At 37.3% G+C, this 25,862-nt stretch overlaps 1 protein-coding gene across 3 annotated transcripts in view; it reads left to right on the top strand.

The window, feature by feature from the left end:
- Positions 1-25,862, top strand: part of LOC102229953 (pro-neuregulin-3, membrane-bound isoform-like) — a 441,303-nt gene that overhangs the window by 399,306 nt on the left and 16,135 nt on the right. For all 3 annotated transcript variants that reach the window (XM_023328063.1, XM_023328062.1, XM_023328064.1), the window contains 2 exons: positions 11,189-11,291; positions 19,790-19,916. In XM_023328063.1, the coding sequence (XP_023183831.1) occupies positions 11,189-11,291; positions 19,790-19,916 (230 nt within the window). The remainder of the gene's footprint in view (positions 1-11,188; positions 11,292-19,789; positions 19,917-25,862) is intronic.

Raw genomic sequence — 25,862 nt, 5'->3', positions numbered from 1 at the left:
GTTTCTAAGAGGATCCATAACATGGGCACAAATTGACACATGTCAGTATGAAACATCACTCAACAGATGGATCATTTTCATGTCTAAAAGGCTTGGGTATGAAATGACCAAAATCACAAAAACTAAAAAATGGTCAAAATGACGGGAATTAATAACTCTCTCTCAATAAGACTGGCAATTATTAATACATCAACACAGCTGTCCTTTTGCTTTGACGAAAGAATATATTTCCATTTAGATTTACAATGTCAGTCAAGAGCAGCAAAAGAATAGACCGAAATCAGGCAACAGAACACGCTTGTATCATCCACCATCAGAACAGTCCAGAGCATGAAATACAAATGTTAAGTGTTTGTGGAAGAAAAATCAGGAGAATCATTTCCATGTCACAGACCTATGATGGTACAATATTAATATTATTCATCATATTCTGTACAAAGGAGCTGCTAATATTGCATAATAAAGTTTATATCTTACTCATCCTTGGAGCCCCGGGGAATCAACCGAAGTTTCATCTGGGAATAATCACATTTTTTGCTGCAGCCTCTATTTGAGGCATAGATAATAAAGTCTTCCTGACATTGTGCAACATTTTCTATACGTGTTGCTTAAAGTACAACAAATCTCACGATGACATGTAAGTGTGTGCAGTAGTTTTATGAGGGATGACTCATAAATAATCTTGTATCAAGGTACGGATCAATTTGATTATCAGCGACAATTTAACATCTGATTGCAGATGAAAAGTAGTTGAGTATGCTATGCATGTGCTTTGACTGTGCTGATGAAAATTCATGCTGAATGCATGAACTAGCTGCAACTGATGGCAGCCTGACCTATGAGTTCATTATTTAAACACTTTTTGGGCCTCATAGATTATGAATGTTCAGAGTTTGGGCATCATTAAAAATGGACGTCACAACAAAAAGCAACACACCTCATGCTGATGCATCAGAACACTGGAAATCTACACAATACACAGAATGTGGATCCATAAAATGCAACATGTACATTATAGATGGGATAGGACTTGATGTTCCACAAAATGTGCTTTATTTGAGATCCATATTAAACACATATTTAATATGTTAAATTGTTACCAGCTTACTCGGCAAGATAAGCTGGTGTCAACACAATCCATATAGGTTTAAACTTAATGAACTGTTCAGGTGTTTAATTTGAATAAATGTTTGTTTTTCACATTACTCCTCAGATTAACTTCAGATTTGTTTTCCATGCCTCAGAATTGGACACCACAGAGTTGAGGAGGAGTCAATAAAGAAAAGCTAAATGACAATAAAATCGAATCTTTCACCATAGAACACAGTTATCCTCACAGTCTGTCCACACCAACCATTGCCAAAGGAAATATGAGTCATGTGGACAAAAACCTTCAGGGAAGAAATGATTGTGCTTGCAGTGCCCCTGACATAAACCAGGCTGTGATTTCAGAATTTTACAATGAAGAGAAACACTGTGCATAGAGAATCTATTCTATTTCCAAATAGGTTTGCACAAAGTAGAAAGATTTTCTGCTACATGATTCCTCACACTCTTTGGAAAGACCATAGATTGAGTAGTGTTTAATTATTTCACAGTGCAACTGGCTGGCAGTCTAGTCTGATAGATTCAATAATTCAATAATAGTTTGTCTAAAAGTTTTGGACTCTCAAAAGGAAACGATAACATACGCAACAAAATATCAAATCCATGGACCTTCCAGGGACCAGTTAGTTCTATTCCATATGGGCGACAACAAGTTTTGCAAACAGTAAGCGAATGCATTTTGGACTTTACTACAGGCACTAAACTACATTGCTAATATACAGTAACTGCAGAGATTATGGTAGTTTAAATATGTATAAGCAATCCTGGCAGCAAATGCAAATCTGCTCATACAAGTCAATTTTGTAACATTATTGTAAGTCCTCACAGACTTGTTTTAAAATGTTTTCACACCTGATAGTCCAGTTGACTCGGTTCGCTTGAGGACCAAAGCTGCAGCATTTGTTACATTTTCAGCTCTAGAGGTTCTCTTTCACACAAAACAATCAATTGCTTTAAAGAACAAAAATGGATTGGAGTCAGATTTTAGCTGTAGGAATTCTCATTTGTATTTGACAAGAGACCATGAGCCATTTCTCCTGTTAGCGTTAGCATGCACTTTTGTTTTGGTTGCGTTTACCCAGCATCCCTTGCACTACAGTCCGCTTCCTGCTTCAGGGTCTGTTTGGCATTTTTATATGTGCATTGAAATCACACCAGAGTTTGCTGCAATCAAACCAAGAAACATATGATATAAACCAAGATTTGTAGGCGGACCAGAGTTGCATCAAGATTTGATTGTGCATTCACTTCTCCCCAAACGAATCAAACTTTCTAAGCAAGCAAATTGGAGTTTAATTACAGCAAATTAAACTGGTCTGAAATGCTCCAGATTTTGAAAAGTGATTCATGTGATTTACTGTACATGGGCTCAGAAAGTATTGAGATAAATTCAAAAAGCAAAGCTGAGTGTAGCTTAATGTAAGAAATTCAGAGTTGACTTGAAGGCGGTGATGGTGGAGTCTCTAAGAAGAGGGAGCCACCAGTGATTCAGATTGAGTGCAGTGGAGGGTGCTGTCCAGCGCCTCTGTTTTCGTGTCATGAACTCCACCAGCGCTCACTGAAGCACTCTCACTCCGGCACGCCTCAGAGGTTCTGTCAGAAGACCACCTCACTCTGTCGCCACACTTTGTCACCTCTGTGATTATCTGTGTGTGCTGCCAACAGCTTTGTGTTGATAGGTGCAGATGTTCCTTTGAAATTACAGGCTGATAATGACTCATAAAACGAAGGACAACTTATCCCACTTATATTTTTTGACAGCAGCTAGAAGAAACAAATACCAAATGTTAGGTCTTTATTGGGTTTTAAATTGAAAATGATCCCTAACGAAAACAGGAGCACACAAAACACCCTTTGCCACTGAGGAAGCTACAAGTGTTGTACAGATTGGCAGGATTACTGTACTGGTAAATTAATTTTCAATTAAAAAAGAACTTTGAAAACAGGGCTGTACACTAATGGGAAATAGATCTGATATCAGTGTGAGCTGATGGTGGAAGTAAAACCAGTACAGTATTATCTTAGCATTTCAAATCTTCCTCTCAAAGCTGAGAAGCTAAAGCTCATTACTTAGCTCATTGGAATTTGCTACCATGGAGACTCATCAGGACTTCAGTGCTATGCAGCGGTCTGTGCATGGAAAAATGTTGCCACTGAATTTTCTGTCACTGCAACAATGCATTTTCTTATGATAGCTGCCATGTCCACAGATTTGCTCAATGGAACTGCTGCTCCTGCTGGCAGAATGTTGGAGTACCTCTGTTACGTTAGACTTTTGTTCATAATTTTTTTTGGTTGAGTCGTTGCTGTTTGAAATGTTGTGCAGTTTTTCTCTTCAGTTTTGGATTCTGTTCAGCTGGAAAGAATTTTGCTCTTATTTGTTTTTATACTTTTGGACTTTTGTTATGCTGTATAGTTGTGGTTATGTTTTTACAACAGGAAGCAGCTGATTAGCATCACAAAAGCTCAGTTAAATACCTGAACTATGAGCCCAAATCCCAGAGGAGATTAAAAGGATTCTAAAAGGTTTCACACAGTATCAAATTCCATCTGTTTATATTTAAGCAAAAACTGGTTTGTGCATAAAACTCTGTGGTTTATATTCTGAGGTTAGCTTAGCTGCCTGGCCTTTTCTTGATTATAAAAATATCAAAGAATTATTCAAAATACATACTGTGGGTGAGGCGGCTGAGTCGGTGAGTAATGTGATAAGCAGTATACTCGTAAATAGCAGCGGAAAAAACGTTCAACTAAAATTGATTTTTGAATATTTTGAAACAATTCAGAATTCCCAGGACTAGAAATTATGCTACTCTATAAAGTATATTTTTTTCTGCACCTTTATTTCTAATCATACAGGCAGGCAGAGTTTTAAAGAGAAGCAGCAAAAGCAAATGGGGTGGATTAGCAGCCAACAACTGATGATGTCATACAGGTCATACTGGGGGAATGTCGTCTCTGTCTGGATAAACACTTGGATGATATGAGTTATGACAACAATTAATTTCCCTTTGGCACAGATAAAATATTTTTGAATTAAACTGAGTTGAAATCAAGTCAGGAAACATATTCATAAAAGGAAAATATCAAACCTAAATCATGAATAGAGCCCTAAAAATATAAAATTGAATGTATTTTTTTCACCCTGGAAAAGAACTAAAATACATCATTAAAAACCCCAATTTTATGACATACATTTCCATCTACTGAACTTGCCTTACATCAATATGTAAGAAGATCACATAGAAACACAGTTACAGTTATAGCCGCTGTCACCTTGAGTTTAAAATATTAATCACAGTTGTCTTTAATGTTACTGCGAATAATTGACCAGCAGGGCAGATCTGGGGGTTTGAAGTGGGAATAAATAGAAGTCGTGACCCCGAGGTCGCGCAGATGGAACAAGAACAGGCTTTCCCTCTCTTGAGCCGAATGATTTATTCACATCAAGAGACTGTGCCACTGCAGACAGCAGTAGGTGTGTGCAAACAAGAGGGAGGCTTTAAGCGCTGGCTGACCTTCACATCATTAACCTCACACTGAGTCACAGTATGGGTAAGAGCTAAGTCACTTCGTCCCGGGTTTAGGGAACTTTTACCAACTAATTTAAATTTAGTCTGGCTGGATGTAATGAAGTTCTTAATTGTGAATCTTCCTAATATCTTCAGAATTAGAGTTAGGGTAATGCAACCCCCCCCCTCACCCCCCAAAAAACAGAACATTTTCAATCCAATTCCACAACCTAAAAATCTATTTTTGTCATCACCTTTTTTGTCAAAAGTAATTTCTTACTCTAAGCAGCGGCAAAATTGTTTTTTCCATTTTCTGCCAAAATTGAAAAGTATTCTTTCTTTAGTCCAAAAATCGTCCTCCAAATGTTTTATCAGGGCCTTGCCTACAAATAACCTTTAAAAGTCAATTATACTTCTAATCCAGTGCATAGTGAAATGTGGAATATGTTTTTTTTTTGACTGAAAATATTACCCACTCCTCGCACATACTTATCTTAAGTATAATTCTTTGCCAAGTTATTCACATCTCGTATGCTTTTGTGCTTCTTGCCATATTATGAACACAGACAATATTGGGTTTCACAATGATTTTATGTATGTACGTAGTTTCATTGTTTTTCTGATTAAAAATATAAAAATTGTAGCATGCATTTTGTCTTCTTTTTCTTCAGAAGCTACCTACTGTTATAAACTCCCTAGTATTACTGTTTATTTTTTGTTCAGGCTGAACACAAGTATTTTATGTCAGGCACCTGGTTGGGCAGCTAAAAGGGTCTTTAGGAATATATAAATAGTCATTGGTGCAGTTATTCTTCTGTTACATTGATACCTGTCTGCATTTATGTTAAAGATGGATTATAGCAATCTGTTAGCGATGGAAGATGGATGGAGGTAAATGCAGGCCAGTCATGGAGAAAACCTGTAGGAGGCTGAAAAAGGCTTTAGGCTAAGGTTAAAGTTAATAATCTTGTAGAACTATACTCTTAAAATGTAGCCAGTGCTACAATGGAAACCAAACTTCCACTAATGTGCTAATATTGGAGCTAAGTTTGTTTTTTTAGCACTTTAAAACATTTTTGCTAACTTTGAAAACAATTAGTGCACTTAGCTTCCCCAAAGTTAACTTTTACAGATTATTTTGAACGCAATAAATAACTTGACTGTTGAATAAATCTTATGTATAATAAAGTTTGACATCTGTGTCAAAGTCAAGAATTCAAGCAGTTAGACATTTATGTTTGTACTCTTATTTTGAAGTTGGTGAATAGTGTCAATGTTTCAGCTCCGTTTCCTCCTCATGTTCCCCACCCCTGATGTGGTACATCAGATGTACCCAGAATTCAATGCTGTGACCAGTTTAAAACATACTGATATGCTGCTTAGTTTCTGACCAAAGACCTACCATCATCAATAAGACAAAATCAACACCTGAGTTATCAACTCAACAAACTGAGCAAAACTCAACAACTATAAATCTAGACCATCAGTGAAGGATCTGTTCCAAAAAATCACTTCCTGAAACACAAACCTTACAGGCAGGTGGGAAGTAAAAACTTTAATCTTGTTGAAGGCAATATTATTTTGTAACACATGTTGTGTTATTGACACAACATGCTTCTAATTCATGTTTTGAAGCATTAATTAGAAGCATTCAAATAACCTTTAAAAAATATATTATACTTCTATTCCAGTGCAGAGTAAAAATGCATTGGAATAGTGCATTTTTAGTCAACACTACTGATAGAATCCATGCTTTTGTGCTACTTTGGATCTGTAAAAGTCCCGACCTAAATTTGAAGTGACTGAGTGTGAGCTAGGTTGTAAAGATAAATAGTTTCTAGATCTTCAAAGATGGTAGAGCCCTACCCCCAAAGACTTGTAACTGTAGCAGCAGTGAAAGGTGGTTCCATATTGTTTACTACTGGCATATTTTTTTAAATAATTGAGGCCACATTTTTCAGTTTCACTTGTAAAAGAGAAGATAAGAATAAAGGAAATTGAAAACCATGTAGCATTTCAATTACACTTCATAATTATGTTCCACCCTGTGTGTAAACTCCCAAGGAAAGCACATGGAAATTTGTTGTCTTAATATGACAAGATGTGTAAAGTTAAAAGGCACTTTAATACTTAACCCAGAGACAAAGTAAGAAATCTTATTAAAGAATAGACAATTCCTGCAACACGATCTAAGGCTAAGAATAAACTTGGAGAAAGCTGCTTGTTGCACAGCAACTAGAGGCACCATGCAAGTGTGAATGGATTTACATTTAAAGTTGTTTCATACAGCTCAGTATCATATGTTAGATTGTTTCTTCACCAATAAATATGTAATCCATCTATTAATCTCAGCCAACAGAACTCAATCTAAATCAAGCCTTTGGTGTAAAAGCTGCCATAGAAAAACATGAAACAGCTTTTTATTTAAGGAGGCAAAATAAAGTTTTCAGTTTATGTTTAGCCTCATATTTGTTTCTGCTGAAGTGAATATTTCAGGTCACCTTTTGTTGATACAAGCAAATGGTGAGATTTTAGTTAAAATGCAATTTCATAGGCATTAGGACTTCTGTAACGAGTCCTTTCAAAATGTTTTTTCTTTTCTTTTTTTAATCTTACAGAAAAAGTTTTTTTAATTTTATTTATTTTATTTTATTGGCGTGCATTAACAAATCATTGCAAATCATACTCACACTTCCACTTGTACATCATTTCCAAGAAACTGGACTTGACTGTGGTGAGTAGATTGAGTTAGGGTGATGGAGGTATAAAAAAATCAGCACATTGGTGGTAGTGTAAAGTGTGTACAGGCCTGTGGTAAACCTGCCTCTATGGGTAGATTGGTTCTCAGCTCAGACAGGAGATGGAGACGGACTCACAGACAGAGAGGTGGAGAAACACAGCTGGTGCAGGTGTAGCTCTTGCCACTAATTGGCCTTTACACCAAACCTGCAAGAGAAACCAAGGAAGAACAGCCATTACTGAGTTATGAGAGCAGTACGCTCACCCACTTTATGTGCCTGGGGTTTAGCAGTGAGGCTCAGTATGGGAGAGACACAATTTGTGGATATGGAGGATGAAAATTAAATGGATAACTCTGTATTTTAACAGGAAAGTTTTGTCAAAGAACAGAGATGCCCCAATGAGAATTCTGTGGCCTGTTTTTAATCTTTGGTTTCTGGCTAGTACTGTTCATCCATGTATTGTCTATACCAGTTATCCTTGCAGGTTGGTAGAGGTGAAGGGGGAGGTCACTCTTTCAACTCATGCAGAAAGAGCACAGACCATGTAGGGAACACGGAGAAGGTCACATTGTGTGAGTGAGGCAGTAGCCGCTGTAAAACAGTGTTCAGCTCTTACACCAAGCACAAGATGATTACTGGTTTGAAGTGTTAGCATCTTATATTGATAATTGGCACAGTGTTGCTTAGTATTGCCAACTGTTTTCATGTGATACATTCAAGAAAATGTAGACTCTTAATCTGAGCTCTCCAAAAGGCCGTCAACAATGCTATATTCTGTTCAGTGTAGTGTTTACAAATCATTTCGCAGAGATCTTAATTTATTTATGAACCTATCTAGAAGAAATTTCTAAAGAAAAGGCATACTGAGATCATGATTATTTCCCCCTTTTACTGGTTTACTTAAACCATCTGTTTCTCACCACCAAGTCTTGCAAAGTACCTACTCTGTACGTTTGACATGTTCTAATACGATGGCTAACATGAGCCCTATTTTATGCTTGTTACATTGGCTACCAGTAGATTTTAGGATTCACTTTAAACTTCTTACAAACAGAGCACCAAAAAGCCAGACCTCAGAATATTTATACGATCACAAAATGTACTACTCTCTCCTGTCATCTTGACCCTTTGCAACTAATCATGTTGAGGCGCCATGATGAACGTTAGAAGTGAGGGACAGGAGTATTGAACGGAGCACTGATTGTTTTCCTAAGTTGTTTTTGCTAGTATGGCCATGGCATCTGCTCGTTCAAGTTGAGCTAATTTCTCTGTGGAAGTAACTCACCAAACTGGGTTATGGCAATGGTGTTAGCGCGCTAGCTAACTGGAAAACCAATCCACACCTCAGTCTTGATGCGTTCTTTGATTTGATCAAATAAAATTAGACTTTGCCTGAATTCACACCATATGATTCCTATCTCTGTCATAAGCAGTTTTCTCTTACACCAGAGCAGACTTAAAAGTACAAAAGTCTTGATACTGACCAGCTTTGTTCATACATGGTATGCTATGTGATGGCAGGATATTTTATCTATGCTTACTAAGACGTATCTTCTCCATAATTCAGTACTTGATTACATACTTTGATTAAACTTTCCTTACTTCAGTAGTATATGAATGTCAGTCCTTTCACCTAGTAAAACGTGTTTGCTGCAAATGTGCAATTCCACCAAGGTCTTCCAGTCTTTACGATTACACTGTCCTGAGCCGTATGCAACGAAATTTCGTTCTGTATACACCCTGTGCATGCAAAATGACAATAAAGTCAGTCTAAGTCTAAGTAAAGGCTGCTGTCCATCTCTGTCTGTTTCCTCACCTGTTTGTGCAGTCGACCCCATCATCCTATCACCGCTTTTACTGTGAAATCAACCAAATAAAAGCGATATTAGGCGACCAACTGCTCTGACGTCCATCTTGGTGGAATAGAATAGGACGCTTTCTGAAAATCGTGCAAAGGGTCAGTGCTGCTCCTTGTTGTCCTGGCTTTACCTTTTATGCTAATTTCCTTGTTAATATCGCAAAACCATTTAGGCCACAAATAGCTTAAAATCTTGATATACCCTAATAATGGGTAATGAAAATCTCTTTGCTATACAAACAATTTTTAAAACAGCTAAAGTGGAAAACTATGTCAGACAAGGCCTCAAATCTATCAGGAGAGAAAAGTGGTCTGGGTTCATCTGTGAAACGTCTCGGTTCGTCAGTGCACCTCCTTACTTTATCTCTTCTCATCTCTCTGTGCCACATCTCCCCCAACCATCTCTCTCTTCCAGTCCTGCTCTGAGTGTGTGTCTGCCCTCCCCGGTGTGTGTGTGTGTGTCAGTGTGTCTCTGCAGGACTGTTCACATCTTCCTCTAATTACGTACAGTAATTACAGTCTTTGAGTCGGTGTGATGCCGCAGTTTGATTAGCAGCGTTGGGATAACGCTGGCCTGAAATGTCATTTAGACACAGGTGGAGAAAGATGGAGGGAAACGTTGTATGGTACCACTCCAAGAGATTCTGCAGCATCTGTTGTTTTAGAGGAGATAAAGGATCAATAGCCATGTGTGTCTGATGGATTATATCTGTGTGGAGCAGAGTAGCTGGATGTTTCTCTTTGGCTGAGATATCTAAAGAGATATCTTACGATAAGTTCAGGAATATCTTGATGAGGCCAGGAAGTAGTGAGTTACGTCAGCTGAGACGATGCCAGGAAGAAGGGGGAAAAGGATACAAAAAGAAGGAAAGAATGTATAAAGGAAGAATTACACAAAAACAGGAAAGAGACTAAGAAACAAGTTTGGAAACAAAAGTTCCATTGTTTTCATGCTATTGACATAAAAACAATGATTTTATCTACTTCCATACTTATCCAGACCTGAAAAGCACTGAAATCAAATTCCATGCCTTTCCAAACCGCATAGTAATGATGTTATATTGAGCAGCTAGCAGCAGTAATTATTAAACTTTTGCACAACAAATAAAATCCTTCAGAAAAACCCTTCTCAACGTAAAACCCCTTACGCCCATCGTCTTTACAGCTTCCCAAGGCCCGAACGTTGCAAAAATAAACCTTGACTGATCGCCTGTTAATGTTTCCGAAGACAACCGTGATTTACTTGTTCGGAACAAACAAGACAGCATCCATTTTTCTCCACTAATGGCGTCCCTCCGCACCATAACTCTTCTTGTTTCCAAGTGTTCAGGCTCCATTACATGTGGCATCCATTTCAAAAGCAATGTCTGGTGTCTATCGGACCATTACTCGACGTGGCAGAGCTGATAAAACGAGCCGAAGGGGCTGAAACCGTAACTCGGGAGTACCCCGTGTGGCAGGGAAGGAAGCTGTAAATATGTTCTGGGTTTTTTTGTACAAATGAGAATTGAGTTATTTTATGTCCGTTGTATTTGGTTTGTTTGTCGCAGAAGTAATTACTCTTAAAAAGAATCGAGGCAGATTGAAAAAAAAAGAGGGAGTGAGGGGGCTAAAAAAGCTCCAGAGAGCTGTTTGTTCAATAACTGCTTGTTTGATGATTTAAATAGCTGTTTGGGTGCTGCTAGAGAAACACATTAGAAATTAAAAGCGGATAAGAGTGACTCTCAAAAACCATGTTTAATCCTGTGAATGGCATATTGGTTCAGCGCGAACACATCTCCCCTGAATGGGAGATTTACTCTGAGAGGACAAAACACATTTCCATTCGTCCTTCCTCTCTTTTTTCCTTTTGTGTCTGAAACACATATGCAGGCAAATATGTACAACATCTATGGCTTTATTTCCCGAGAGCGTGCTGTTCAAACATTAATATGGCATTTTCTTCTTCTCCTGTTTTTGTTTCTCCACAGAGAGCAAAGCTGTGTACAAGAGACAGGTGCTGTCAATCACGTCCATCGCCATGGCAATCAGTCTTCTGGGAACAATGTGCATGGCACTCTACTGCCGCAACAAGTACGACAATAAACACACACACACGTATACTATAAGATATTTCTAAGGTAAATTCAGTGGAGGGACGGATTGGGAGCGGGTCTTTGTTCATCCTCTGGGTTTTACACAAACAACCGTATTTCTTTCCTTGTTATAGTAAAACCCCAGCAGGTCAGGTTTATTGGTAAGATCTGGGAATGCATGAAAATGACATCAACAACAAAACCAGAAACTCTCCAGTCCCTATCAAGTTGTTTCCATATTTGTTTCTCTAAATTGCTTGTTTTACAATATTAGATGAATAATATTTAAATGTGAAGGCTATGATTTGAAGCAAAGGATGGCCCAATTGTGGCATTTTCCTAATAATAATTATCAGGACTCCCTGACAAAACTCACCGCAGCAAGATGGATGGCTTTGTTCACATTATTTTCACGATAAATTTTCAGCTTACCTTCTGAGACGTTTATGAAGGAAGAGAGTTTCTCTGGCATCAACAGGTAGCTGTTGGTGGAGTAAAGAGAGCTGCTGTTAATGGAGGTATCGATCTGATACCCAGTAAATACAGGGCCAGTATCACCGATACCGATACTTTTAAAGTTTAATATATCATCAAATTTCTGACTTTTAGTTGGGGGTTTTTTTGTCTTTTGCTTTTAGTTATTTTGGACAGAATTTAGATAAAGTTTTTAGGTGTTTACAAAATACCTTAATAACTTTAACATGATTTGTGTGCATTTTTCCTTAATGAAGTGGAAAAAATATCATCTGATGGCAAATCAAACCAAAATCTCCTTGAGGTAGAATTGGGAAACTACAATACAGAAATAAGCAAAAATTTTGAGATAGAATCTAAAACTACAGTATTGCTCTTACCACGCTAATATGGATCTGATACTGATGCTGAGTTAGTATTGATATTGTCAATATTTTGGTTCAATTTGCCCACCTCTATTGCACAGAAACCAGTTGAAACAGGTGTTTGCCTCACTACAATGACAGAAAATTTAGAACCTAGCCTCGTAGACTGTTTCTACAAATGTTTGTGAAAGATTGGGTTGCTGCCCTGAGGGGAGAGAATTTCAACATGGAGCCATGAAAAGATGCAATAGGTCCAGCTATGAAATCCCCTCACATTAGTTGTACCATAAGAAAGTAGAATTGATTGGGAACAACAGAAACTCAGCTATAAAAGGGGTTCGAAGCTAACCTCCAGTTTTCATGGATGGTAGAGACCACAACAAATTACTGAAATCTGTAAACACTTTAGACGCCTTCAAAAATGCTCAGAGCTGCCTATTATAATGGTTTAAACACCTTCATATGCAATAATATGTACAATGGAAACCATTTTGGCACTACAGCAGAAGCTAACCTCCACGGTCCTTATCTATGCTCTGGTGGGTAAAGCCAATCAAAAAAGGAAAATGAATGGAACTCATGGACTGGGTATCTTGCAAGCACCAGCCAGTAATGTGTCAAGCAGTCTTGGTATTTCAGCTGCCCAAACTGCATTTTGTTTTTTAACATTTTAGAAATGCTCTACAAAAATGTCCATATATGTTCAGAATTTCCACGAATAATTTTGAGTTACATTCCAGCCGCTGTGTTCGAAAACTTTCCATTGGAACAGAACAACTGATGTCAAGAAAAACAGATACGAGAAACTATGTCATCATTGATTCATACTGTTGAAATGTATTGTTACTTTAGAATGTAAAGATGTTTTCAAGCTCATAGAAGGCTTTACTTTCATTAACTTAGATAAACACTGAAATTAAAAAGCTCAATGCTCAATGTTTTACATGTAATCAATTTAATTCACATTCAGAACAAGCTGAACTAAAAGTTTCACTTTTGTGAAAATCATTGTATTCAAGAATAACTTTTTGTAATGTATAAAAATATGTTTCACTCTTTTTCCTTAAAAAAAGCCTTTTTGTATGAACTGAAAATTCACACTACATTTCATCAGTATTGCATGATCTTCATTAGTGTGACTCACTCCCCCAGTGATGATGTTCAGGGTGTTGCAATCTATCCTGTTGTTTTGTTGACAACAGCTGATATTTTTTCTCCCAGGAATTTCAACAAGACAACCTGAGTTTGATTAATGCAACTCTAGGGTTGTGGCAACGCTGCACCTCAAACTGGCATATCATTATATCCTGCTCCCACCATTTTATCTGGTTCTGACCATGCAGCTACACAGTCTTAAAAAATTCCTGTCTTGGTATTCATATAATTTTAATGTGAAGGAGATTGCTGAGTAGAAAAGCTAAAGCAGCTCACTTTTTCATTGTAAGAATCTGTCATACTTACAGTGGGGAAAGTAAATATTTGATTCAATGCTGATTTTTCAAGTTTTCCCACTTAAAAAATGTAAATCCATTACAGGTCTGACATCAACTGTGACAGAATCTAAAAAAAACCCCAGAAAATCCCAATGTATGACTCATAGTTGAGGTGTACATTTGATAAATTTGGATTCTTTGTGAGTGACAAACCCTGAAGAATCTGGGGTCTATCAACAATTTTTCTTCAGCTTGTGTGTTGTTTTGGTTTCTCTCTTTACGCAGGTATAGAGGCAGATTTCAGAGATGTTGATTGTGATCTCTTCTTCTGCTGCTTTCTCTCCTCTACTCCTAGTTCCTTTCCTTTTAAACTTTTTACCCACCTTTCTCCTTTATTTTTCATCTCTGTGTCCATTATGGTTTAAATAAACACAAAGCAATGTATGATAAAGTTTTACACACATTTGTATAGCACATATCAGCAACAAGGCAGTTCAAAGTGGTTTTCATCATAAAAACTCAAGAATAAGAAGTCATAAACACATCATACAGTCACCAGTTGAGAAACCAGTGACAAACATCACATTTTGACCAGCGCCATCATCAAGATCATCACTACATGTTAAATATGTTGGTCAATGTTCCATTTAAGGTGGTTCAAAAGCAACTCTTGATGTAAAGGAACTCAGTGTTTCAGCTGTTTTTCAGTTTCATGGAAGTTTGTTCCAGATTTGTGGTGCATAGAAGCTGAATTCTCCTTTTTTTTTTACACCTTTCATCACAATACGCACACAATACAAAACATTTTTTTAATCACAAAATTCCCCGAAACTTACATTCCTGATGTTTGAGAAAGAAATGTTCCACAGTTAATTTAAGAAGAGCTCTTGTGTTTGTGGGTAGACCAAACGGCTGTAAGCCACTTAGCTAGAGTTATGAAAGAAGGTTTAATATGTGGGAGCATCTTGAAGTTTGACACATGTTTAACTTTGACACATGTAATTAAGTACACATACATACTAAGAGCTTATTGTAACCTAAAAGTCATGGTCTTTTTAGGCTAAATTTATGTTAATCACATAATTATTTCTATCTGAATACTCTTTACTATATATTTGATTGTGGAAAATTCAGCAAGATGAGTTAAACATGTTGCATAATACCAGTCTGTTAGACTACTATAAATACTGTGGAGCAGGCTGATAGATAGAACTGTAATTCCATAGGTTTTCCACTGTAATATAATGATGTGAGTGAGTGAGCAGCCTGACAACAAGATAATCGGATCAAGACATGATGGACAGGCGCTCTCAATGAATCTATAATTGAGTCTGGGAAGTTGACTGTTCAGCTGAGAAGATGCATGCAGATCTACAGGAGGAGGGGCTGGGGGAGCGAATCCAAACGACCTGAATGATGATGAAGTCGACGTTTCTTTTTTTTTATTCACATCAACAAGAAAAGATTCTGACACAAATACTGCTGAATAAAAGACAGCTTACTCTTCAGTTCGTGCCTTCGCCTGTGCCCCTTAATTTGCAGACGGACTAATTTTCATTCCTTTTGTGTCTCTGCCAGCAGATGCACAATAAGTTTAGCACTCAACTGTGGAGCTGCCATCCATGCTTCAGTGCTTGATATCTCTCATCAGTCTTCATGTAGTTTACTAAAACTTTTTATAACTGCAATTGAAATATTTTCTATGTGCAGCTTAAATTAAAAAGTGGCAAAAGTTAAATTAACCAGACAAATTTTCTCTTTAATTATAACCTCATACACACTTCTCTAACAAATATAATGCAATCTTTATACAGTCCAGCTATGTGCTTCATTCCACCATATTTTTTATTGACAATTTATTTTGCATTCATTTAAACATTAAGAATATTAATTAACCAGTCACCTCAAGTGTGGACTATAGTTTTGTTTAATGCTTCACAAACAGAACCCCATAGATTATTGCAAAACATGGATATCAGTAACAGAAGCATGAGGCCAAATGGAAAACTAAAAGAATTCAATGAAAGTCAATCAGTGATAAACTCCAGCTTAATAATCGACACAGAACCCACACAACAAGCATCTGTCATTTAAAAGGTTCGCTCTTCTCAGTTCGTTCTGGTTCTATGTGTGATGTAGACAGTTTCACATTTCTTCATCCGTTTTTATTCATATGAGAACATTAATTAGCAGGAATCACTTCATAAGTCCTGATTTGTGTCTGCCCCGGGACCTGCACTCTATCTCAGCATCTCTTTTCTTTATTAGCTCTTCTTGATAAGACATCGCTCCACAAAATGGCTCCAAGATTAAATAACGGGATAAGAGGCATAATTAGCACCACTTAACTGCAGGGATCAAATGATAACTTTTTCATGTGTTTTCTTAGCAAGATGGATAAAATTACATTTTTTGTACAAACTGGTTAGTTATGCTGCTTTCAAACATTCTTATTCAACTGAAACCTTAAGCTGCATTTCAAGATGCTGACTTTTCTTTAGTTCCATACAAAAGTATTCATATCTCTTGAACCTGTCCTCATTAGGTCATGTGATACCAACAAAGTTTAATGTGTTTATTAAGATTTTTTATTTTGATAGATCAACTCAATTGAAAAGCAAATTACCCTAAAAGGTTAGTGCAGCCTATTGCCTTTAAAGGTCTGTTGAATAGTTTAAATATAAACTGAGACCACCTACGGTATATGTAGGTGGGGATATGTGAGTATATATAAATTATCCTCAGTATAAGTCCAGCTGTTCTGTGAAGGACTCAGAGGTTTGATGTTAGCAAACAAACAAAATCACAAAGATCAAGAAACACAGCAGAGAAGTCTGGGTGAAAATTGTGAAGAAATTTAAAACAAGGTTAGGTTGTAAAACATAATTTATGGTTTGAATAATTCAAGTTGTTGTTAAATCCATCATGGAAAGAATATGGTACAACTGCATATCTACCAAGATATGTAGACTGAGATGCTGAGCAATGGCAAAATTTGAGAAAACTAGAGAAGCAGCTGATGTTGTTGGAAAAGTTGAGCCATTGTTGGTAGGGTTAGGATTAGCACTAATGAAAATTCTGCCTTAAAGACACCTTCCTCTAATAATGGCCTAATTAATTTTTTGCCAATAGTGTGTTTTATTAGTTTGTTTTTTCATAAAAGATCTTTTGGAAAGAAAGAGGTGGTGATTTTATTTAATTTTTTTGCCAAAATAAATTTAGCCAAATAATGACTTTGGCCATTACAAAGGTGACAATATATAAACTATGTATAAAACATTGAATTTTCATAGCCATCCTGGGGCAGAGAAATGGTGTATATTATACACCTTTCATCACAATACACACACATAATCCAAACCTACTGTCCAATTTATACACTGTCTTGTGCTGATAGAATAGAATAGAATCCAAATTAAAAACTTCGAAGTTTTGTAGCAACAAAAAACCTGAAATCCAACATTTCTGGATTGCTTATCAGACTAAATTAATTCCAGCATTTTTCAAATAGTAACCTAAACAGAAACATTGGGTATGACATCTTTTTGTCGTTTTATCAAAGGAAACACACTAATCATCTATTGATTAGACTAATTTAGGAATCTGTCACAAAGTCTTATTTTGCATTCTGAGACATTTGGTTTGTTTAGACTGAGCTTTAAAAAGGCTACATGGCTCCTTGTTTCAGTGAAAACTTTTCTAAAAGTTCCATTGTGTGCTCCATATGTTTCAGCATTCATCTGACATGATATAATTAAAGTGCCACAGAGGTGGAAAGCGCAGGAGCTTGCCATGAGGCTGTTTGCAAACACTTCATTACACTGGTGTCACACAGCAGAGAATCTCCCAGACAGCAGCAGTAGAGGCTTTATCGGCTGAATCTGATAATGAGCATACCTCTGGCACAACATAATGAAGTCGTGATACACGGGGCTTCTGTGCATTTTCCTCCAGGACACTGTAATTGCACAAGCTTGGGCAGCCGGTCACAATAATTAAGAGCATGTAAAGTGCACTGGTTGGAGCAACAAACCAGAAGAACCTTTTTCAGATGAATACAAGAAATCAGATTACACCCCTCCGCACCACGACGTCTAATTATTCCACTTCCTCTAACACGATTATCTCTTGACCTTTCATCACGAGAGTCGGCGCTGCGCCTGGGCAAGGTTGGGGTCAAACTAATCAGTTTGTCAGTCGGCGACTTTAGTCTTTTGGCGTGTTCGCCTGTAACGTGAGAGAGGATTTTGACTGAATGAATCTAATTAAATAAGACTTAGAAATGGCCCTGACTCAATAGATTGCAACGTAAATTATCAACCGAAGTCAAGTTGCATCACATGAACTCAAACGCTCGTTCTCTTCCATTTCTTTTAATTAATGCTTGGGGGTAAATTAATGAAGAAGTGTGTGCTCTGTGCAGAGCGTTACTGAGGAAACAAATTTTCTTCCTGTGTCTCATTATCAGGGAAACCTGACACAATTCTCATCTGACTCTATTGTTTAAAGTCTAAGTGGATAATAGTTTAAGAAAAAGCATTATCCTTTGAATGAAATCCATTTTGAAACCTCACAGTTAGATGTTTAGGAGAGGAAGTCACAGCTTTTTGCCTTTTCAACCAGTATTAAAGCTACCTTTTGTATTTGAACTAAAAAACTAACTCAGCAGAAAGAGGGGTGAAGCTGTACATGTTTTTTCTAGAAATGAACTTGGATGGCTTCAGCTCTCAGGAAAGAGTCGTTAAAGTCTTTGAATGTCAACTCTTTTTTACTGATTTTGAATGCAGGGAATAATAAAAATAATAGTCAAGCTGGGTGCTGCACAGTGGCGCAGTTGGTAGAACTGTAGCCATGCAGCAAGAAGGTTCTATGTTCAATTCCAGGCCCGGGCTCTTTCTGCATGGAGTTTGGAGTCCCTGTGCATGCGTGGGTTCTCTGTGGGTACTCCAGCTTCCTCCCACAGTCCAAAACATGACTGTTACGTTGATTGGTCTCTAAATTCTCCTTAGTGTATATGATTGTTTGTCCTGTCTGTTTCTGTGTTGCCCTGTGATGGACTGGCAACCAGGGTGACCCCAGGGTGACCCTGTCTCACGCCTGTTGACAGCTGGAGATACCAGCACCCCTCACAACCCCAATGGAGAATCAGCTTGATTATCCATCCATCCTAGTCCAGAAACTTTCGGCCAATTGCCCAGAACCTCTTTTCCTGAAACCAGGTTTATAATCGAAAATTAGAATTGAATCACAACAGTTGTCTAAGAAAATTATGGAGACTGAACTTCTCTTGACTCTCTAACAGCAAAGACATTAGGTTGTCTACCTGTGGAATCAGACAATGGGCGTCTGCAACGTTGCCATTTGTCTGGGTGTATGAAAGCAGGATGTATGAAAATAACACACATCCTATACCAAATTCAAGTTTAAAGAAGTATTTATAAATTATAGCTAAAATATTTAGCCTAAAAATTAGTTTTACATGGGTCTAAACTAGGTCTAGCCCATCATGACATAGACAAGTGAATATAATGAGACACCCAATGAAATATTCAGTCCTTTATAAGGAACTCTTCACAGATTGATGTTTAATCAATATGTGAATATATATTTTTTAGACTTCAACTAAAAATGCTAAAAACTAAAAATCAGCAGTGTTAATTTTTCCTCCTGCTGTTCCCTTCTTTATGGTTTTTGCCAGTAGTAACTTCTGGCTGTTGATCACGTGACTTGTGATGTGAAAAAATTGTTTCCATTACAGTTTTGTGAGAGAAATCTATTTCGATCCAGCAGAAAATCCATCTCATTGTAGCACAAAAACCTTTTATCAAAAAATTTAGTTTTTTTGTTTGTTTTTATAAATTGGCATGTTTCTATTAGGTGAATGGAAACGAAGCCAGTGATGCACTTTTGCAAACCAAAACCAATTCTGGGCTGTATTTAGCTTTACTCCAGCATTGCTCCAGAGGTCCTGGTCTGTTCTTTGTTCTGTCTGCTAAATTTCAGTCAGTCCTTCATTCAGACCTCTTGTGGAAACTAAATTGGTGGTGTATCTTTCTGATTGTACAGGTGCATCAACAGCACTAGGAAGCTGCAATCGGCTCCTGGATGATAGTTTCGATTTTTCATACTTGTCTTAGCAACTTGTGGTCTGCAATCAAAATCAGATGATTTTTATGATTATTTCTCCGTTCTTTTATTTCTTTGTTTGTTTTATCATCCTTTAGGAGGCGCAGGGAGAAGCTCCAGGCCCACCTGAAGGAAAGTCGCAGTTTGAAAAGCTACACAACCAATCCCATCAATCTTCTAGAAGCCAAGATGAGGGTCCCAAACACCAACCTGCAAATGCATGAGGTGATTTTTGTCTTGTTTCATGTCCTCAAACAGAAGACAAACCAAACACATTTGATCATCCTCACAAAATGCATAATGTGCTTGTAGTGTCTGTCAGCGTGTGGCTCTGTTGGTATTCCCTTATCTCAGCCCAGCCACTTGCGTCAGGCTCATGGGTCTGTGGCAGAGCAGATTCAGTGGTTTGAGAGCTCACTGCTGACTGATGAAATCATTCATCATCTCCTTACATCTCCTGCTGTTGTGTCTCTCTGATTTGGTGGCATGGGAAATCATATTCTCATATGAATGTATCAAGAAGAGGCGGCTTCAGTGAGTTTGAACGTATTTGTTCTGAAGAAATGAGATTTTATAGGTTCATTATAACAAAATGTAAAGAATCTGCACCTTTATGACTTTAATCGAATGGCGTGTTTCCTCTGAGGTCCTGATGGATAGTGTGTGTTGACTCACAGTCAATGTGGGCCAACACACAAGTCATTGGTCATAACTCTAAAATTCATAAACTAGTTGAGATTTTGTGTGCAACATTTATATGATAAACATTCTTCATTATTTGTGTTGGGGGTAGTGAGGTTAAATTTGGGTTAACAACTGCTGTGTGCTTTGACTTTAATTCAATAAATAGTTCTACGCCAATTGAGCTCGTTTGTCAGATTAAAAGTACCCTTTGAAAATAACAACCCTCAAGCAGATATTAAACATACATTTAATTTAGCCTGCATTTCTGTTTATGGACATAGTGTTTTATTCGTCTCATGTAATATGATCATTTTAAATGTGATGTTTTCAGTAACTGTAAGTGGAAAGTCATCATAATTAACAGAAATTCAGGCTTTCAAACTCTCGTCTGTGTGTAGTTAATCTATGTAATGTGTTTCACTTAGTGATAATGTTCCTAAAACATGTGGGCTTTTCTAATATATTAACTTATTAGTTGGGCCTGTAAATGTATATTTAAATATTTAGCATGCAAATTTAGCTGAATTAGTTGAAGCTCCGACTGCTAGATGGCAGCAGAGTGCTTCCAATATTATCTTGGAATGTGTAGGATTTGCATCATCCGGCATTACTGGATACATACAGAGTCTTGGTTGCATTGAGGCTGTCAGCAGTTTGAGAAACATCTACATCAAAAGTCTACAAGAGGTGAAGGAAATCAGCAGCTCTGCTCAGAATGTCCTTTAACTCTTCTTCATTCTATGAAGCAGAATGTAGTGTAGCTACACTACATTGTAGCTACTGAACTGTAGCTACACTACAGCTTAGTGTAGCTGGTCTGGCAATTTTGTCATTCTAACTTTCTTACTTTCTTATTATTATGCACGGTATGCTAGCATAGTTTTGACACTCTTCAGCTTTCACTGATATTGAAAACACCTGAGTTTAATTCTTCTTCCCTCCATAACAACTTCTGCACAAGAGCTCTTATATAGTTTAACCTGTTCTAATTTAATAAAAGGGACATTTCACTTCTTTCGAAACAGAATGGAGGTGTCAAAGAATCTGTATTTAATTTAATAAGTGTTTAGGTTTCAAAATAGAGCAGATCTATTTTGATCAAGAAGTCAAACAAGTATTGATAAAATCATTCACCACACTGCAGAACTGGAGCCTAACTGCATGAGCTTGTTGGAACATACCTCAACGTAATTTGTTTTCATTTCTTTTCCAACCCCTGAAAGCCATATTAGCATATGAGTTATAATACCAAGTTCAAAATCATGGAATCTGACATATAATAAACTGTGGCATATAGAGACAATAAAGGTGAGATTGTTCCATATAAAATGTTTGAAATGACACAACAGATCATTGAATTACAAATGCCTGAATGGAGCCGGACTCTGCAGACTCTGTCAATTTTAATGCTGGGCAGACAGAACTTAAAGGAAAGGGACATTCTTGCCAGAGGCTCTGCTCCTGAGTTTCAGTTGCAGGGTGTCAGATGTATGAGATATGGTGAGGAGCAGAGCTACACAGGGCCTGAATGTAATCTGTAAAATCTGGTGTTTGTGTGGACCGCACATCAGAGTGCCTCCTCATATTACCCTCAAGCTGAAGGATCTGTCAAGGACAAACAAAGTGTTTTCTCACATATACACAGTGAATACCAAAGAAATGAGTATGTGCACTTAATGTGTGCTGAAAAATAAAAGTCAACATCCTTTTTGGTCTGGAATGTCTGGCCATTAATTAATTAGTTCAAGTTCCAATATAACTTTTTTAACAACTCTTACCTAACTCAACTCTAACAAAATTATATATATATATATATATATATATATATATATATATAATTTTTTTGTTTGTTTTTCCCCCCCAGGAACTAGGTACCATTTTGTAGCACAATCGGGAAACTGTTACCTTCAGTTGTTATAAAATGCTTTATATGTCAAATGTGACTTAAAAGAAATTTGACTTTGATATTTAACACCTTGAAATTGAGCCTCTGCTTCTTTAAAAATCTCTGTCAGGAAGTCATCACAACATCACTCCTCTGTTAATCCTTTGAAACAAACTTTTTACCAGTCTTTCACTGAGAAGTAGCTCCTAAAACAGGGGTTTGCAACTCCAGGCCTGCAGGGCCGGTCTCCTGCAACTTTTAGATGCGTCTCTACTTCAACACACCTGAGTCAAATAATGAGGTCATTGGCAGGACTCTGGAGAACTTGATTGCACTTAGGAGGTGATTCAGCCATTGGATTCAAGTGTGTTGGACTAAGGAGACATCTAAGAGTTGCAGGACACCGGCCCTCGAGGACCAGGATTGCCCACCCCTGTCCTATGGTGAGCTCAGCAGATGTACATTTGCTAATTGCTGCTGGCTAGTCTGAAGGAGTTGAGTGGAGGAGCTGAACTGTGAAGCAGAAGCTTGGACACTGCAGCTTTGAGGAGAAGCTTAGTCTCAAAGGTTGGGCTAGCTCCACCCAGGCTTTTTGAACAACTGAATGGTTGCCATCGAAACGAAAGGATTTCTCAAACATGCATGAAAGAATCAAAACAACACTCCAGTAATGTTTTTGATGAGGGAATAACATTATAATTATGATGTAAAGCTAAAATACGTTAATTTTACATGATACTGCCGCTTTGAGACTGGATTGGGGGTTCACCTTCCAGCAGGACAATGAGCCTGAACATAAATATGCTCCACTTTTTATTGGTCTGTAGTATAAAATTCCCCCAAAAATGCAGTAAAGTTTGTCTGTAACACATCCAAATCAACTTTATTGCACCAAATCTGGCTTCAATGAGACCAGAAGACATTTTGAGGTAATTTGGAATATGTTTTCAACGTATGCTGATTGATGCATATTCTACACACACAACATTTTGTATTAGAATCACATCACTGCCATCTAGTGAACAGAATTGTTCCCAATGATTTCAATTTTTTTCTAATGGGAATGCAGAATGCCTACATTTGTATGTGCTACATTCAGACTAATACTCTACATAATTCAGTGTCTCTTTAGCAGTAAACATACTAATTTACTTTTAAGTGTAAATAAATTCAGGCAGTAAGTCATTTAGAATATGTAAATAATGACACATATACTGACACCACACATTGTTCAGAAAAACAAAGATCATTTACATCATAAATTAGCTTTAACATAAAGGATCTTGTATGCAAATGATCTACATTTGTTTGTCTGAAGCATACTGACAGTGAGTCAACTAAATTCTTTTTCCTAGTCATACACAGCCATCTGAATTTCTTAATGATTATAGTATGTGCTTGTATATGAGGTACTGGTTTCCTTTGACGTAGTTAACGGTGTCATTTGGATTGTGATTTCTGAGAGCATCCTGCAGTAGATAAAACTCCCAGATAGTTCAAATCATGAAAAGAGGCAGCTGAATGTCACAGCCAGTTGAGGGGATAAAGAAGCGAGTTTGTCTGATGAGCACTGCAGGGCTTTTTGTTGGAGGGATTTGATTAGGCACTGAATAACAGAGCAGCACTGAGCGAGTCACTCGTTTTCTATCAGTCATATTATACCACTCAGTCAGGAACTGTTCATGTCTTTAAACCTGGCGCAGCGCTCAGGGCTGTTTGTGTAGCAGGTAGTTACATTTACTCAGTAATTTGAGTAAATTTTTAGAGAAATAAATTTACTTTTGGAGTAGATGCACTGCGTTGTAGTTTTTACTTTTACTTGAGTAATATTATTATGAAATATTGCAACTCTACACACCCAGTTCATTGCAGGGTCTGTAATTGATGAATCGAAATGAATCATATTTTAATCAAAAATCATACATCGACAAAATAAACATTTTCAGTTGAAACACCCTTTGTGCTGCTCAATGGTTGAATGAATAGACATATGAGCGCAACAGCAAACATGATTATTTTTTAGTCTGTTATTTAGGACATTCGGTTTGATCTAATGTTATTTTCTATCTGCTGACCCTTTTAAGAGGTTAAGAAGGTTAAGTAAGCATCATATATTGTTACTGGAAGTACTTTCCCAAGTTCTAACTTAGGTTCAGGTGTTTCTCTGGCGAAGCACAGAGTTTGTACCACATATTGTCTGGAATTATAGCCCAGTAGTTTAAAGTCGGGTTTTATTAGACCCTGACTAACACTACACAATGTACCGAACGACTCCTGGCCTCACATCATCGATATGTGCAATATCTTAATTGCAAAAGTTGAATGCAATTATCCTATAATATTTTAAATGCCATGTTTCATGTTCTGCATACTAATGAGTTTGTTCACCATTTGAATGGACTCTAGATGCCTTATTGTATCCTCACCTGATGTATATTTTTAGTAGCTGAGATTGGAAAATCTCACATAAATTATGTGTGAAATTGTGATGATGGATAAGAAAGAAAATATATGAAAAATGTATCATAATTAATATTGCTATTGTGTATTCATACACAAATCAGAAAAGCCATCTCCTGTTTGCACCAGATAGTCTGAGAGTGTTAGAAACATTTCCACAGCCATACAGTGAGAGTTGGTCTCTATTACAGAGATTAATAATCACATTACACCACATGCAGACATGCAAACATTTCCATCAATACAAGCCATTCCATGCACCATTTGTCTGCCACCAATGTCCAGATTGAGCATGAAGTCCTAGTCAAAGTGATGATTACTTCCTGTTGAATCTATCTGCTCATGTTTTTGAATCTGTTCATTTAATACATTTATATTTATGCCCTTTAAAAGCTGTCAGTGGAGCAGGACAATTTGTGCAGACACGTTCCAGTATTTTACCCCAGGCAATCTTTCTGAAGCCTTAATCTGTTTTCAAACAGAAACAGAGTGAAACCTGATAGTCTTCTCATTATTTGTGTGGAGGTGCAAAAACGACCAAAATTAATCAATCTACAAACTTTCATCAACTACTCAAAAGGTTACTGTAGTTGTATCCATTTTTACAAAACATCAACTCGCTGAAGCATGAACGGATCTGTTGCTGGTGACGAAGCCGACGTTTTGGCATCACAATGCATCCTCCCACTGTTAAAAACTTTGAGTTTCCATTTTAGCACAGGCAGGAAGATGAACATCTCCTGACTGGAAGTTTCAGAATTAATTAGCAGCTTGAGGTTTGTGTGGTGTCAGAACACCAGAGAAAAACTGAGATGAGCCAAAAAGATGATGCTTGATGCCTCATCCCTCTCTGGGATGTTTCAAATTAAACCACCGGTGTCTAAATAAAGGTGCGTTGCTACAAAAATCAGTCAAATTCTGTACAGAACTAAAAGTATTCATTCCTATGGGTTTTTTTTTTGCTTGTTTGTTTTGCCAGATTTGGATGTGCATTCCATGCATTTTTAGGAGCTGTATGCTACAGACTAATGAAAAGTGGAGCATATACATGAGTGAAGTTGGCCCCCCACCTTCTTCAAATCAGACAAAATGGGTGTCAATCAACTCGACTCTGTTTGTGCTGGTTTGTGCAGCAAAATTTT

The sequence above is a fragment of the Xiphophorus maculatus genome, chromosome 22, assembly GCF_002775205.1.
Source record: "Xiphophorus maculatus strain JP 163 A chromosome 22, X_maculatus-5.0-male, whole genome shotgun sequence".
NCBI lineage: Eukaryota > Metazoa > Chordata > Actinopteri > Cyprinodontiformes > Poeciliidae > Xiphophorus > Xiphophorus maculatus.
Note: the sequence above shows the minus strand (reverse complement) of the source record. Positions and strands in the feature narration are given on the sequence as shown.